At 38.5% G+C, this 12434-nt stretch overlaps 1 protein-coding gene across 1 annotated transcript in view; it reads left to right on the top strand.

Moving 5' to 3' along the window:
* Positions 1–12078, top strand: part of LOC308113031 (arf-GAP with coiled-coil, ANK repeat and PH domain-containing protein 3-like) — a 76218-nt gene extending 64140 nt beyond the window's left edge. The window contains exons 17-25 of the mRNA XM_080468926.1: positions 416–510; positions 596–813; positions 906–995; positions 1627–1719; positions 1813–2039; positions 3093–3202; positions 4367–4477; positions 5297–5358; positions 11213–12078. Of these exons, the coding sequence (XP_080325052.1) occupies positions 416–510; positions 596–813; positions 906–995; positions 1627–1719; positions 1813–2039; positions 3093–3202; positions 4367–4477; positions 5297–5358; positions 11213–11322 (1116 nt within the window). The 3' untranslated portion in view covers positions 11323–12078. The remainder of the gene's footprint in view (positions 1–415; positions 511–595; positions 814–905; positions 996–1626; positions 1720–1812; positions 2040–3092; positions 3203–4366; positions 4478–5296; positions 5359–11212) is intronic.
* The last annotated feature ends 356 nt before the right edge of the window (positions 12079–12434 follow it).

The following is a 12434-nucleotide window of genomic DNA, read 5'->3' on the forward strand; positions in this document are numbered from 1 at the left end:
GTAGATCTTTTGTATATAATTATGAGAAAAGGCTTTTCTATACACTAAACAACTGCTTTAGTTATGCCTTTCTTGTGTTTAAATGTGTGTTTTTCTGACTTAGTACATAACATATTATAGCTAATCTTGTGGTTGATAAGATATATTGTATAAAATGTTACTCAAAATACTTTCATGAAAAAGTACTATAACGTCATAGACTTATAGTTATTTTGACTAATTGCAGTTATTTCCATGTTGCTCTGTTTCGAATGCAGCTCATTGTCTCTCATTTCTCTGATTTCTGAAGACTTGAGTCACGATCCAAAGCCTGATTTTCAACATTTTCTCAGTTTTACATGCTCAACTGTACATTTGTTGTGAGCAGAGGTACTGCAGCGTTTCATAACGTAATTTTTTTTTTAATTCTTCTTAGTTAATGTGTGAGCTTGGAAACAGCGTCATCAACCACATCTATGAAGGCTCCTACCAGGTACAAGGTCTGAAAAAACCTCTACCGTCCAGTTCAAGGTAGGAACATCTATTGACTTTAGCTCACTGGCGTGTATGTCAATATTACATGAGCTGCAAATTATGCCATTTTTGTGTGATGCAGGCAAGAGAAAGAGGCCTGGATTAAGGCAAAATACGTTGAGAAGAAATTCCTGAAGAAGCTGGGCGCCACAGAGATACTCATCAATGGGGAGAGGAAGTCGGGCCGGCGGTGGAGCGTGAAGAAGTGTCGGAGACACAACAGTGCCACCACAGTACCCAAAACACGGCGGCGATACCGACAAGATCCCGGAAGCACTTCCCCCTCCACCCTCTCCTCAGGTACGACACTGATCCTCCCCTGTCTGCCTGTTCACATGTTTCACTGAAATGTGTGTTATTTAGCCACATAAAGTCGTATTTCTGGTTCACAGCAGCTGCTAAGTTCCGACGAGAGTCTCTGTTTTGCCCTGACGAGTTGGACTCTCTCTTCTCCTACTTCGACACGGGGTCTGGACCTCGAAGTAAGTCACATTTTATATGCTTACACCTTTACTATGGTAGTTTTATACCCCAAAATAGCACACAAAAAAATTCCAAAATTCATGGATAGGTGATAATTTTTTTTGTTAACTTGATGCCTCGGGGAAAATAAATCAAACTATTGAGAACATTGTTTTTCTCAACGTTTATTAGTTTTATGAATGTTCTATTTTGTATGTAGTAGTGAAAATCAGTTTCTTTTAGTATCAATCAATCCAATAATCCACTTTACTTTCCCCAGCTCTGTTGGTGCAGATTAGTGTATTTTATAGACTATATGTCAACACTTGAGTTTCTGTTCTCCCTGTGTGCGGGTTTTCTGCAGGGACTCTCATTTCATAACACAGTACAAAAACTGGCATTAGCGATAAAATGGACTCCCTCCTCCAGTTCAATGCATGAATAATTGTGTGTTTCCCTATGACGTGTCCAGGCTGCACTGCTGCCTTTAGCCCCTTTGTTGGCAGATAGACTTTATCTCCTTGTGTCGATAAAACACTTGACTCCTGTGCAAACTCTTGCATGAGCCTGCGCCTGCACAGAATACTGATGGGTCTGAAAGAGGCAGCGGTGACTAATGTGTCCATGTTGTGGCGTCTCCCGGTCCGGCAGGCCTGAGCAGTGACAGCGGGTTGGGAGGCAGCACAGACGGCAGCACAGACATCCTGGTATTTGGCTCGGTGGTGGACAGCGTGACAGAGGAGGGTGTGTTCAGCTGCATTTGGCAAGAAAAACCCTAAAAACTGCATTTTTCTTTACTGGCGGCGTGAACAGAATGTATGTGTTTGGTTCTGTCAGAGTGCGAGGTGTCTGAGGACTCCAGCGGCGAGGCCGAGCTGGAGGCGGAGCCAGAGACGTCGGACCCAGAGGACCTGAGGGACCTTCACCCTGGAGTGCTGCTCTACAAGGCCTCCAAAGCTCGCAACCTGCCCGTCATGGCCGAGGCGCTCGCTCACGGGGCCGATGTCAATTCAGTCAATGAGGAAGATGAAGGAAAGACGCCCCTCATACAGGCGGTGATCGGGGTGAGTCACTCCACAATATCCCAACATCTACACTCATATTGAAACTCTGTGTTACAATCAGAAGAGCTTAAAGGAGCAGTCCACCAACTTTACTAGAAGGGATGAAAGTACCCGCAGCCTTTATTTAAATAGAATTACAAATTCCTAAAGATATACTGATAATACTCTAAAGTTCAAATAAGCACCATTACGTTCCATTTTAACACGATGAAAAGGATTTCGAGCATGAAATGTGTCTAAATTGGAGAAATGTCACCCTGAAGTTCTTTAACTATATTAGCTTCATACTGTTGAGCACCACTGTCCCACTGTATTATAAAATATGACCATTAAGCACACGCTTTTCTTAGTCAACTTCAGTACAAAAATCAGGAGAAAAAAAAACACCATTGCTCAACGTTTCATTACAAATTACTCATATGACTGTCATCGGTTTACAATTATTTGTTTGAAAGAAACGGGAAGAAATGCATGTTACCAAATGACTTCTACAGAATGGAACCTGCCTTCGCCCATCGTCAGCTGGACTCCGATTCACCAACCAAAACCTCGACAGATTGGAAAATTAAATGGATGAATTGATAGATGATGGACTTTCATACAAGTTTTCATGTTTTAGGTATAATGCCAAATACAGCACATATCGTTGACATTTGGAGGCTCAGCACTGCTCCTCAGGGAGGATTTACATATAGAGAACACATTTGGCTTTATTTCATTAAGTTCAAATTGTCTTTCGGATAATCAGTAACTGCATAATGGTCAACAATAAATTTTTTTAGGTTCTAGCTGAAAACAATTGGAATTAAAGCAATGTTATTAATCCATTTTCAGAAAATACATGCAATAACCCTCAAATTAGTGGAAGAATTAAACAAGCTGTGACGATGAAGATGAATATTATTCAAACTAAAACATGAACACAAAAGTGTCCAGGAACAGCTGGAAATCTGCCCAGATGTATTTTAAAGTGCGTTTAGCCCCCGCGGTCAATAATTAAAGCGACGTTGTCTGTGCCAGGCTAACTGCCGTAACCACTCTCTTCATTTTTAGGGGTCATTGATCGCCTGCGAGTTTCTACTGCAGAACGCTGCTGACGTCAACCAAAGGGACACGAGAGGGAGGGGCCCGCTGCATCATGCCACATATCTGGGACACACGGGGTGAGTCAGGAGGCACAGCGCAGGCAGTTTGATGTTTGACGTCCCCCTGCTGTGTTATGTACTTGCTGCACCGGCCGTTGAAATAACACAACAGGCACATTGTTGTTGGAGGGATGATCAGCATGGTGACACACATCATGGATCTGTACGTTTAAACAAAGAGCATGCAAGATATTTTAGTTTATCTCTCTATGAGTAATTTACTAGGGGAAACTTACAGATAGTGTTCTGCAGACCTGTGTTTGGATCCCAATAGTGATGTTGTTCTGTAACGGGTATTGACTTAAAATGTTTAGTTTTAAAGAAACAAGAAAAAGCTGGATGTGACCATGTATGGCTGTGGTCTTGGAAATCTGCTGTTATGCATGTTTTAGGATATCTCAGGGCTTCGACACACCTGAATCTAAAGGCTATGTCTTCAACAAGCTCCGAGGAAAGACGAACTGTAGCAGTAAGACAACTGAAGCGTGCCTGATTAATAGTAGCCTATAAATGGTTACAGTCAAAAAGGTTCTGATGTCTACCTGAAGGTGTATCGTAATGTGCCCATTTTAGAAAGGTTGTGATTTCCCTTGGATTTGGTGTGTTTTAACAACTTTGAACTCTAGAAAGCATAATTTACAGAGTTCATTAGTGCCATTGTGAAAAAAAAAGACTGCAAAAAAGAAAATATTGTCATTTTCTCTTGAAAACTGCCGATTAAAGTGAATATTTGACGGATTCCTGGAGAGCGAGGCTCAGACTGCTTCATATGCAACTAAGCTGTTGAAAAGATCTCCGCTGATTATCTGTTTTTGTGAACATGTTTTTGATTTCATTTGATTTGATTTGAAGTTTTTATTTATTTTGTTACTGAACAAAATACTGTGCTTTATATCTGTTTTAAGTTACTTATTTCAAAGGTGTAAATCTCACTCACTCAGTCTCCAAACTCAGGAAATGACTCCCTCGTCTCGTCTGAAGAATGTCAGGCTGCCAACGAAGAACCCACTGTACTGCATGAACATGAGCTTTAAGCTCTTTAATCATCAGACTTTAGTTGAGCATACCTTAAAGTATTAGTGTCCTAATTTTCTCATTTTCCCATTTGTTATTTAACAGTAGATTTCACTGACATAGAGTTCCGTGTCAATCAGGAAACTTTTTTGCTTTGTGTTTTTCTAGGCAAGTGTGTCTGTTCCTCAAACGGGGGGCGACACAGAACGACGGTGACGAGGATGGCCAGGACCCTCTGAGCATAGCCGTGCAGCAAGCCAATGCAGATATAGTCACCCTGTATGTTCACTCTTCACACGTAACCGTAACTCATAGTGAAGCAGACAACTGTTTCCAAATTATGATGCAAGCATTGAATTGGTGCGAATATTCATCAGGTACTCTTGATTAAAGGATGCTGACAGCTGGATGGCCGCCATTCTTCAAGATGGTTTAAAATTGAATCGTCAGGACTGACTTCATTTAATTTATTCGCCTTCTAAGTGATCGTCATAGAGGCGGAGCCTCCCTGAGTGTGCACAAGACAGATCATCTGTTAGCACAACAACTACACCACCGCGATGCCTATGACTGATGATATCATGGAGGTCCTTGAAAAGGTCATGATGTTGAACAAATTCTAGACAATATTGGTTGTAGTGAACACAAGGCCTTGACAGGAAGTCATTTTTAATCACCACATTTGTTCCATTTGTAACAAGTAAATATACATTGAATCTCCACAAAATTGACTTTTTTGTCATGAGAAACATAGGATTTTAAACATATTTGATTCAAATTAGCTCAGTAAAGGATCTCCTGTGGTAAAATAGCTGGTATCTTTGAGAAATCTTAAAAACCATCTTAGAAAATGGCAGCTGTCTTGTAATTTCAAGTGGTCGGCATGATTTTTTTTTCAGATATCACATACCGACTTTGGCACATTTAACTCTCTGGTGAGGGATTCAAATAATCAAGGGACTTCTTTTAAAATAGGCAATATCTAATAAAAAAAATATCGGCTATTTTGGCAAATCACAGCGTGATTTTTCTTGTCAGGTTTTGAAGAACGTGTACTGTTGTGCTTCTCTTCACTTTTGTGTCTAAACTTTCTTTCAGACTGCGTCTGGCCCGGATGAACGAGGAGATGCGGGAGTCGGAGGGCCCCTTCGGACAGCCAGGTCAATACCCCATCAGCAGCCCCACTGAGCAGCAGTATAAGAAATGCATTCAGGAGTTTATCTGTCTCCACATAGCCGACTTCTAATGGAGTCTAGTCCGGCTGAGCCGGTGCAGGGGGGGTGGGGGGGGGTGCCCGTTAGACATATGACGAGACATGTTGGATATCCAAGCTTGTCTTTAACAAACAAAAAAACAAGACGTTCCACTAGCAGAGTTCCTTCCTCTCTGTGTCAGAATATTTCCCGCTCCCCTGCGCAGTCTGTCGACTTCAGACCTGTCAGCAGTCAACTTCCCCTCTCAGGATGTACCAACAACTCAGAGTTAATCTCCTTTACATGATGTCACATTTGACCAAATCAGTGATGAATTTTTATTTTTTTTTAATTTGTTTTTTGAGCGAGGCGCTACAAATGCAGCGGAGAAATCACTGCCATTGAAAAGGTAGTCGCTTTAGAGAATGCTGAGCAGAATTTTACTTTTGGGACTATTAAAGGTACAGGGTGCTCTGGAACCAAAGACCTGCTCCATCTGTCCTGGCAGTTGTTAATCTAGTTGTATCAGGTTTAAGGCTGAAGGTTTGCGGTGCACTCAGAAACATGGTACAATCTTCCGCTTGAACTTTTAAATGAACCTGGCTGAGTATAATTTGCACACGTTATCGAAAAGGGTAAACTATTTCTCACTATCTATATTAGCTGAGATTTCATGAATTGTTGACTTTTGCTTTAACTTCGAAATTCATGCCCAGCTAGTAAAATCAGCCCTTTGTATGTCTATCGATGGGAAGTTATTTAATTTGCCATGAAGGTAAAAGTCGTTCCTTCTTTGATTGAAATTTTTGACTTTAAATTTCCACAGAAAATTTTAATAAAATCAACTTTAATAACATTTTAATGCAGAGTAATATTTGACTAAAACTTATAATGCTAATTACTATGTTGCTAGTACTTGTTGACCGAATGCTAAAATATAAAGAAAAAGTACATTTTCATGGACATCAGGGTTAAAAAAATTTTTTTTTATCAAATTGTCCAAAATATGGCACTTAATAGTATTTGATATTTTTGGGCTAAAGTAAATCTAAAGAAACATATTTGGATGTGTATTACTTTCCAACCAGAATGCTTTTTTCTCTTTTAGCTGATTCTCTGTTTCTAAATTTATTTACTATTTTCAATCAGAAAATTCAATGTTAACATGACCCACAGATGTGCAATATCCATATTAGATGAACAGAAATCGAGTTAGAATTAGGCATAATCATCCTTTCAAGTGGCATCGGGGATATTACTCGAAGCCTGTATTCAAATGTAACCAGAGTAGTTTAGGAAAACACACAGAAGTAATACATTATTCCACCTCACAGCTTTTTTACAGCATTTGTAGCCCGGTGATCGATATTGACGTCCGATACGTGCAGAGTTCCTCACTTTGTCTGTTTAGGATCAGATTATTTTTTAATCACGCATGTTTGTCTAAATGATGGCGGAGCTCTTTGTCTTTTACATTGTGACAACACGAGGGAGAAACTGTGACTGAGAGTAAATCGTGGCCGAATCATTTCTCTCATGGATGGAGGGACTGATCAGAGCTTTTACGTGAAAGCGAAATGATGCACTTTTTCTTACCAGCAGTGATTTTCATTTTTTTTTTTTTTCATTCTTATTTATGACAACAACAGAAAGGAAAAAAAAAAATTCCCCGAGCAATAGTGCAATGATTATTTCAGTAGAGATAATCAGTATTTTTTCTATTGTGTTCAACCGCAACAGTGCAGATGGTATTTTTTTAAGCTGGATATATTTTGTTAGATTTTATTTTGTTCACGCACAAACAGCACCAGTGTTACAGTCTCATTGTGAGATTTTTTTTCTCCGCCGCATCACTTGTTGGTGGAGTTTTACTGCAGAACAAGCTGCACTGGTAGAGGGACATTTTTGATAAACCACACACCAAACTGTACATACAGTATTTCTATGTTGAAATGTTTGTTCATGGTAATCTGATGTATCACACCTAGACCATTCTTAGTTTGTTGTTTGTTTATAATGCATGGGTGGCTGTTGCCCAGGTCTTCCGAAGCCTTTTTGCTTTGATATTAATTTCTGTATCCAGTGTATGTGAAGATTTGTCATTTGCTATTGTTGAAATCTCTAATATATTTAACTGCCAAATCATGACATCAGTGCATGGAATGACATTCATTGCTGATATTGACGGATGCAGAAGGACTAAAGGCCCTTTACTAAGCTGTCTTCCAATTGGCTGGAGGATTATGACTGCAGATGAATGCTGTCAGCTCTCAGTGGTGATAATCACTCCTGTAGTTGTAGAGTAGTAGGGCGAAACGCCACCTCTTGATCAGCTTGGTGGTCCCTTGTCATCAATGTCTGGGAACACTGGAGACAGCAGGTTACTGCCATACATAGTCACGGTAGCTAAACTGGCATATAATCACTCCATTGGAGCAATGCACGACTTCATTCGAACTCATTCAACACAACTCGCCGTGAAAATGACTTTGCAACACCTGGCCATTTAACTTTGTTGAAAGTAGTTCAAGGAATACTTTATGTTAAACCTGAATTAATTATAATATTTTATTTTTACTGTTATCAATATTACTTCATCCAATAATGTTTTACATTGAATTATACAGTGTAGTTTGATTGTTAGCGTGGTTATTTTAGTTTAAGACAGGATTCAAACCTGCAAGTTTTTCTTCCATTTTATAAGCCTCTCTATGTTGTTTCTGTCATAATTACGTTCACCACTAGAGGGGGTTATAAATCCAGTTTGGCCCTGCTGTCCCAGTTCTACATGAGTGATTTGGGGGGAAAAAAGCTCCATCAGCTGTTCATTCAGGTTGATAATGTTCAAATCTGCTGACACGGCAGCCTGGCTGTGTATGATATGTATTTATTTACTCAGACCGAACCCTGAAATGAGTCTCATAGGTACTTTTAATTCCCCCACTTTCTCACAGCAAACGGAGAATAGGCTTCAACCAAATTATGTAAAAGTTTGAAGTGGCCCGTCTTTAATAAAGGTCCGTTGGATTTAGTTCAAACCAAAGACATCCAACAAATGTTTTTTTTAATATTTTCTTTTACATAGGCAGCTTTTCTTCAGCAGCAGTGCTACGGATTTGTTGTGGAAGAGGTGGTGAATATAATATCTGTAATCAAGACTGTTATTCCAAAATCCATCCATGTTGAGTTTGCCATGAAAATTTTTTATTAATTATTTTTTTTTCCCTCCAAAAGTAAATGAAGCTGGTAGATTAGGTAATACGTCGAATCAGTTTGTAGAAATGCTTAGCCATTTTCCTATTCTGTGAAAACAACCTTATCATTTCTGTACAGTCCCTCGCATGTATTTGCCGATGAAATACTTTGGAAGGAGGCGTCAGTAGCTGCGGTTACATGGACTGTAGGTAATCCGATTAAAATGGTGTCATGTGAACACTTCCATCAGATTAATTTGGCACGACCAGAGGAGGTGATACAACCGTGTTTCTGATCTGTGTAAACGGCACATTAGAGAGCATGTCAGTGTTTTTACACGCTATGCAACGTCTGTGCTGATCTGGTCTCTGAAGGAGAAAGTCTCTTCGGCGTTTCAGTTCTAAGTGAAGCGCAAGACAAAACACAAACAAGCTCAATTAATCGAGCAAACGAGTTCCGGGCTTATGTGGATTCAAAAAGTGACCATGTAAATGCAGCTGGTGACGGAAATAGCAACTCACTCGCTACCTCTTTCTTCCTCTTCAATGAAGCACTTTTAAAATACTTTCTCTCTCTCTCTCTCTCGCTCTCTCTCTCTCTCTCTCTCTCTCAACGCAGCCTTTGTCTTATTTCGTGCAGTATGATGTGTGATGGCCACACAGCAACAAAGTTCACAGATTTTACAATGAGAATGATGTCGTGCTCGATCAAACAATCGTTTGCATTAAAGCCATCGAAGGATTACATGTTGTACAGCTCGGTGTTTCTATGGTGATTGTTGTGTTTATAACCTAAAAACTATTAACACTTCTTCTTCTTCTTGCTAACATGTCATTTTTACCTTAACTTGTATTTTTTTTTCTTTTTTCCGTCTTATGACTGTTACCTGTAGAATTCTTTTGAATATTGTAAGAAAATGTTGCATCTCTGGTTTTACAGTACATGTGAATATTAACACAAACTGCTACCTACGTTTCCTCCCTGTGTCCTCTGAAATGATGCCTAAAAATAAAACAACGTGTGACTAAAAACTAACTTCTCCCTCTGCTTCTCTGACTCTTGAATTACTAAACTTTGTTTTCTCTGCTTGTGCACTTTTACTAACCGCGCAAATGTAAATTCTAACATGAATTCTAACATACGGTTTCCAGTGCATGACATGAATATCCATCCCTGAAATTCTCTGTTTTCTTTGTTACACAACAGCGAGAATAATCCCGGGTTTATTATAATTTTACAAGATGATTTTTTTATTTATTATTAATTTATTTAACAGGGATATTGTTGGGTGAACAGAGATATAGCTAAATGAGTCCAAATGTACTTAAACAGGCTTGTTTCTATGAAACTGGCAACCTGAGTCACATACAGGTAAAACTTTATATTCATTCTTTTATTGTTTTCTTTGTATATGACTCAGCGTGACTCAAGATAAAACAATCTAGGTGGCATTGTATATATATATTTATATATATATATGTTTGTTTCTTTGTTTCTAAACATACATTTTTTTTAAATCAAATATGGACAACTGCCTACTCTTTGTGCCCATACTTTGTATGTACAGCTATGAGCACCTTCATAAGTTACTTTATAAATCATTTGTTTTTATGTCATTTTAAACATGTTAAAAAAGATTCAAACACAATAACTGCACATGAAATAGAAAACATATTACAAAAAGAGGAAAAGAGAGACAAAAAATATGATACAGCATGTTACAATATGTATGTATACGAATGTTTGTAAATTAATAGTCGTTGGTTTAAATTTACAAATATACAGTTGAATATACGCATGCATATTTAGGTTCAGAATAAAATAGGCACACGCGCACACACGCACACACACAATTTTTGAACTGCCGCCAAGACACACTTGTAAATGAGATTATTAATCTCATTGTGGTTCTGACTAAATAAAGGCTAAAGTTTCAATACTTCCCTTTCAATGAATACATTTTGAATATTTCTGGGTATTAGATGGTTCTGTTTTTGCTTGCTTTGGATGGTATTATGGCTGTTTGTAATAAAAAAAAATGTTTTTAATATGTATAACTTAAACTGTAAAAATGATTACTGACGTGATGATAAAAAACAACCTCATTAATGATAGTTTTTATACAGTTGACAAGAAACTCAGAAAACAGCAGATTTTTACATTTCCGGGGGCGGAAATGAGAAAATAATTGATCTTCACTGCTTGATTTGACTTGAATATTCTTCTGATGGTGGAAATTGAGTGCTCCACTCATAGATTCATCTGTGGCGGTAACCATAAAGGTGTAAGAATAAAAATACATCTTGAATAAGGGTTTGAACTCTTTCTGGCTCAAACAAACAGAGGAAAGCCCAGGAATGTTCATCCCCCCTGCTATTGGCCGAGCCTGGGAGCCTCTCAGAAGCACAAAGGAGCACAGCTACTGTTGTTTCTGCTGTAGATTTAGTGGTTGCCACGACGACTAGAAAAGTAAAAGCTGAGTATTTACAAAAGTTGAGTAAAGTTTCACAGCTCCGTGAAAGATGTTTTTTTTTTAGTGTTCAAAGAAAAAAAAAGAAAAAAAAACAGGAGTTTTCTGGGTTTTATGGAAAGTTTCATTGATATTTCCTGTAATGTTTTTCTACAGCTGGAGACGCCACATACCTCGACATCTTCCGAGAATTTTCCCACATGGCCTCCCACAACCCGGAGAAACTAAAACGAAGGAGTTTGCACTTTCGCCACTCTTTCAGGTAGGGGGCTGAGCCTCTGGAGAGGAGGGAAAATACTTGAAGAGTGTACCTTCAGTCACAGCAGTGGTCCAGCAAAAAGTGATGGAGAGGAGAGGCCTGATGCTGTCACATATATTCCACTATCATCATCATCATATACTACCTGATTAGTTTCACGCCACAGACAAATCCACAAAAATCACACTTAAATTTCATTAAGAGAAAAAAGAAATTTAGTCTAGCTGCATTTCAATGGAGATAAAAACCTTTATTTTGATAGGATTTTGTGGTATGGGGATTTGCTGGTCTTTTCCTCCGATTTGTGTCTATGAATACTTCAATACTGTTTTTGTACAGCATTAGATTAGCATTTGTTTTTGTTTCTATTTCATTGGTGTAAATCGTTTATTTGCTGAAGGAATCCATACATAAACATACGTAAACATTATTTCCTCTATGTGTACTGCATGCATGTAGTCCAGTTACATTTCATACTCATACTTGAATTCAGTTATCATATAAAAAAATTCTCATTAGTTATCATCGTCTTGAAGTCTCTTGATGAGCTTTAATATGACATCGATTCTGTTGTTGTTGTTGTTTTTCTTTAATTGACTATGCTGGTGTAGTCTCTTTGTGATACCATGTTCAGATGTACCACTACCAAATGCAGTGCCCATGTGTCTGTAAACATGCTGTAGAGGCAAATAAATGATAATATATCTCAATGAATGATGACTTAAGAATAAACATGGCCCGTGTGTTTCATTCTAGATGACAGAACAACGCTCTCCTGTGTTGTACTGAGACATACGTCGCATCTGCTTGAGTTTTACTTTCTGAAATGATTTTAATTCAAATCTATTTGAGTGTCATTTAACAAGTTAAGGGGCTGCATCTTTTCTAAGAGAAACCTGCAGAATATGTCAGTTAAATTGTCTACCGAGTGATCAAACTACCATTAAACGTGTGAGTGTGTTAGAATGAAGTGGTCCAGGGATGTAATGATTCACTGAGGAGTCACAAAGACATGCCATTACGCTCACTTCGGCCAAAAAGAAATCACAAAGAAACTCACAATTATAAAGTCACACTAAATGACACAGATAAATTCTAAATAGTCAATCAATATCAATA

This window comes from Lipophrys pholis, assembly GCF_963383615.2.
Source record: "Lipophrys pholis genome assembly, chromosome: 8".
Lineage (NCBI taxonomy): Eukaryota > Metazoa > Chordata > Actinopteri > Blenniiformes > Blenniidae > Lipophrys > Lipophrys pholis.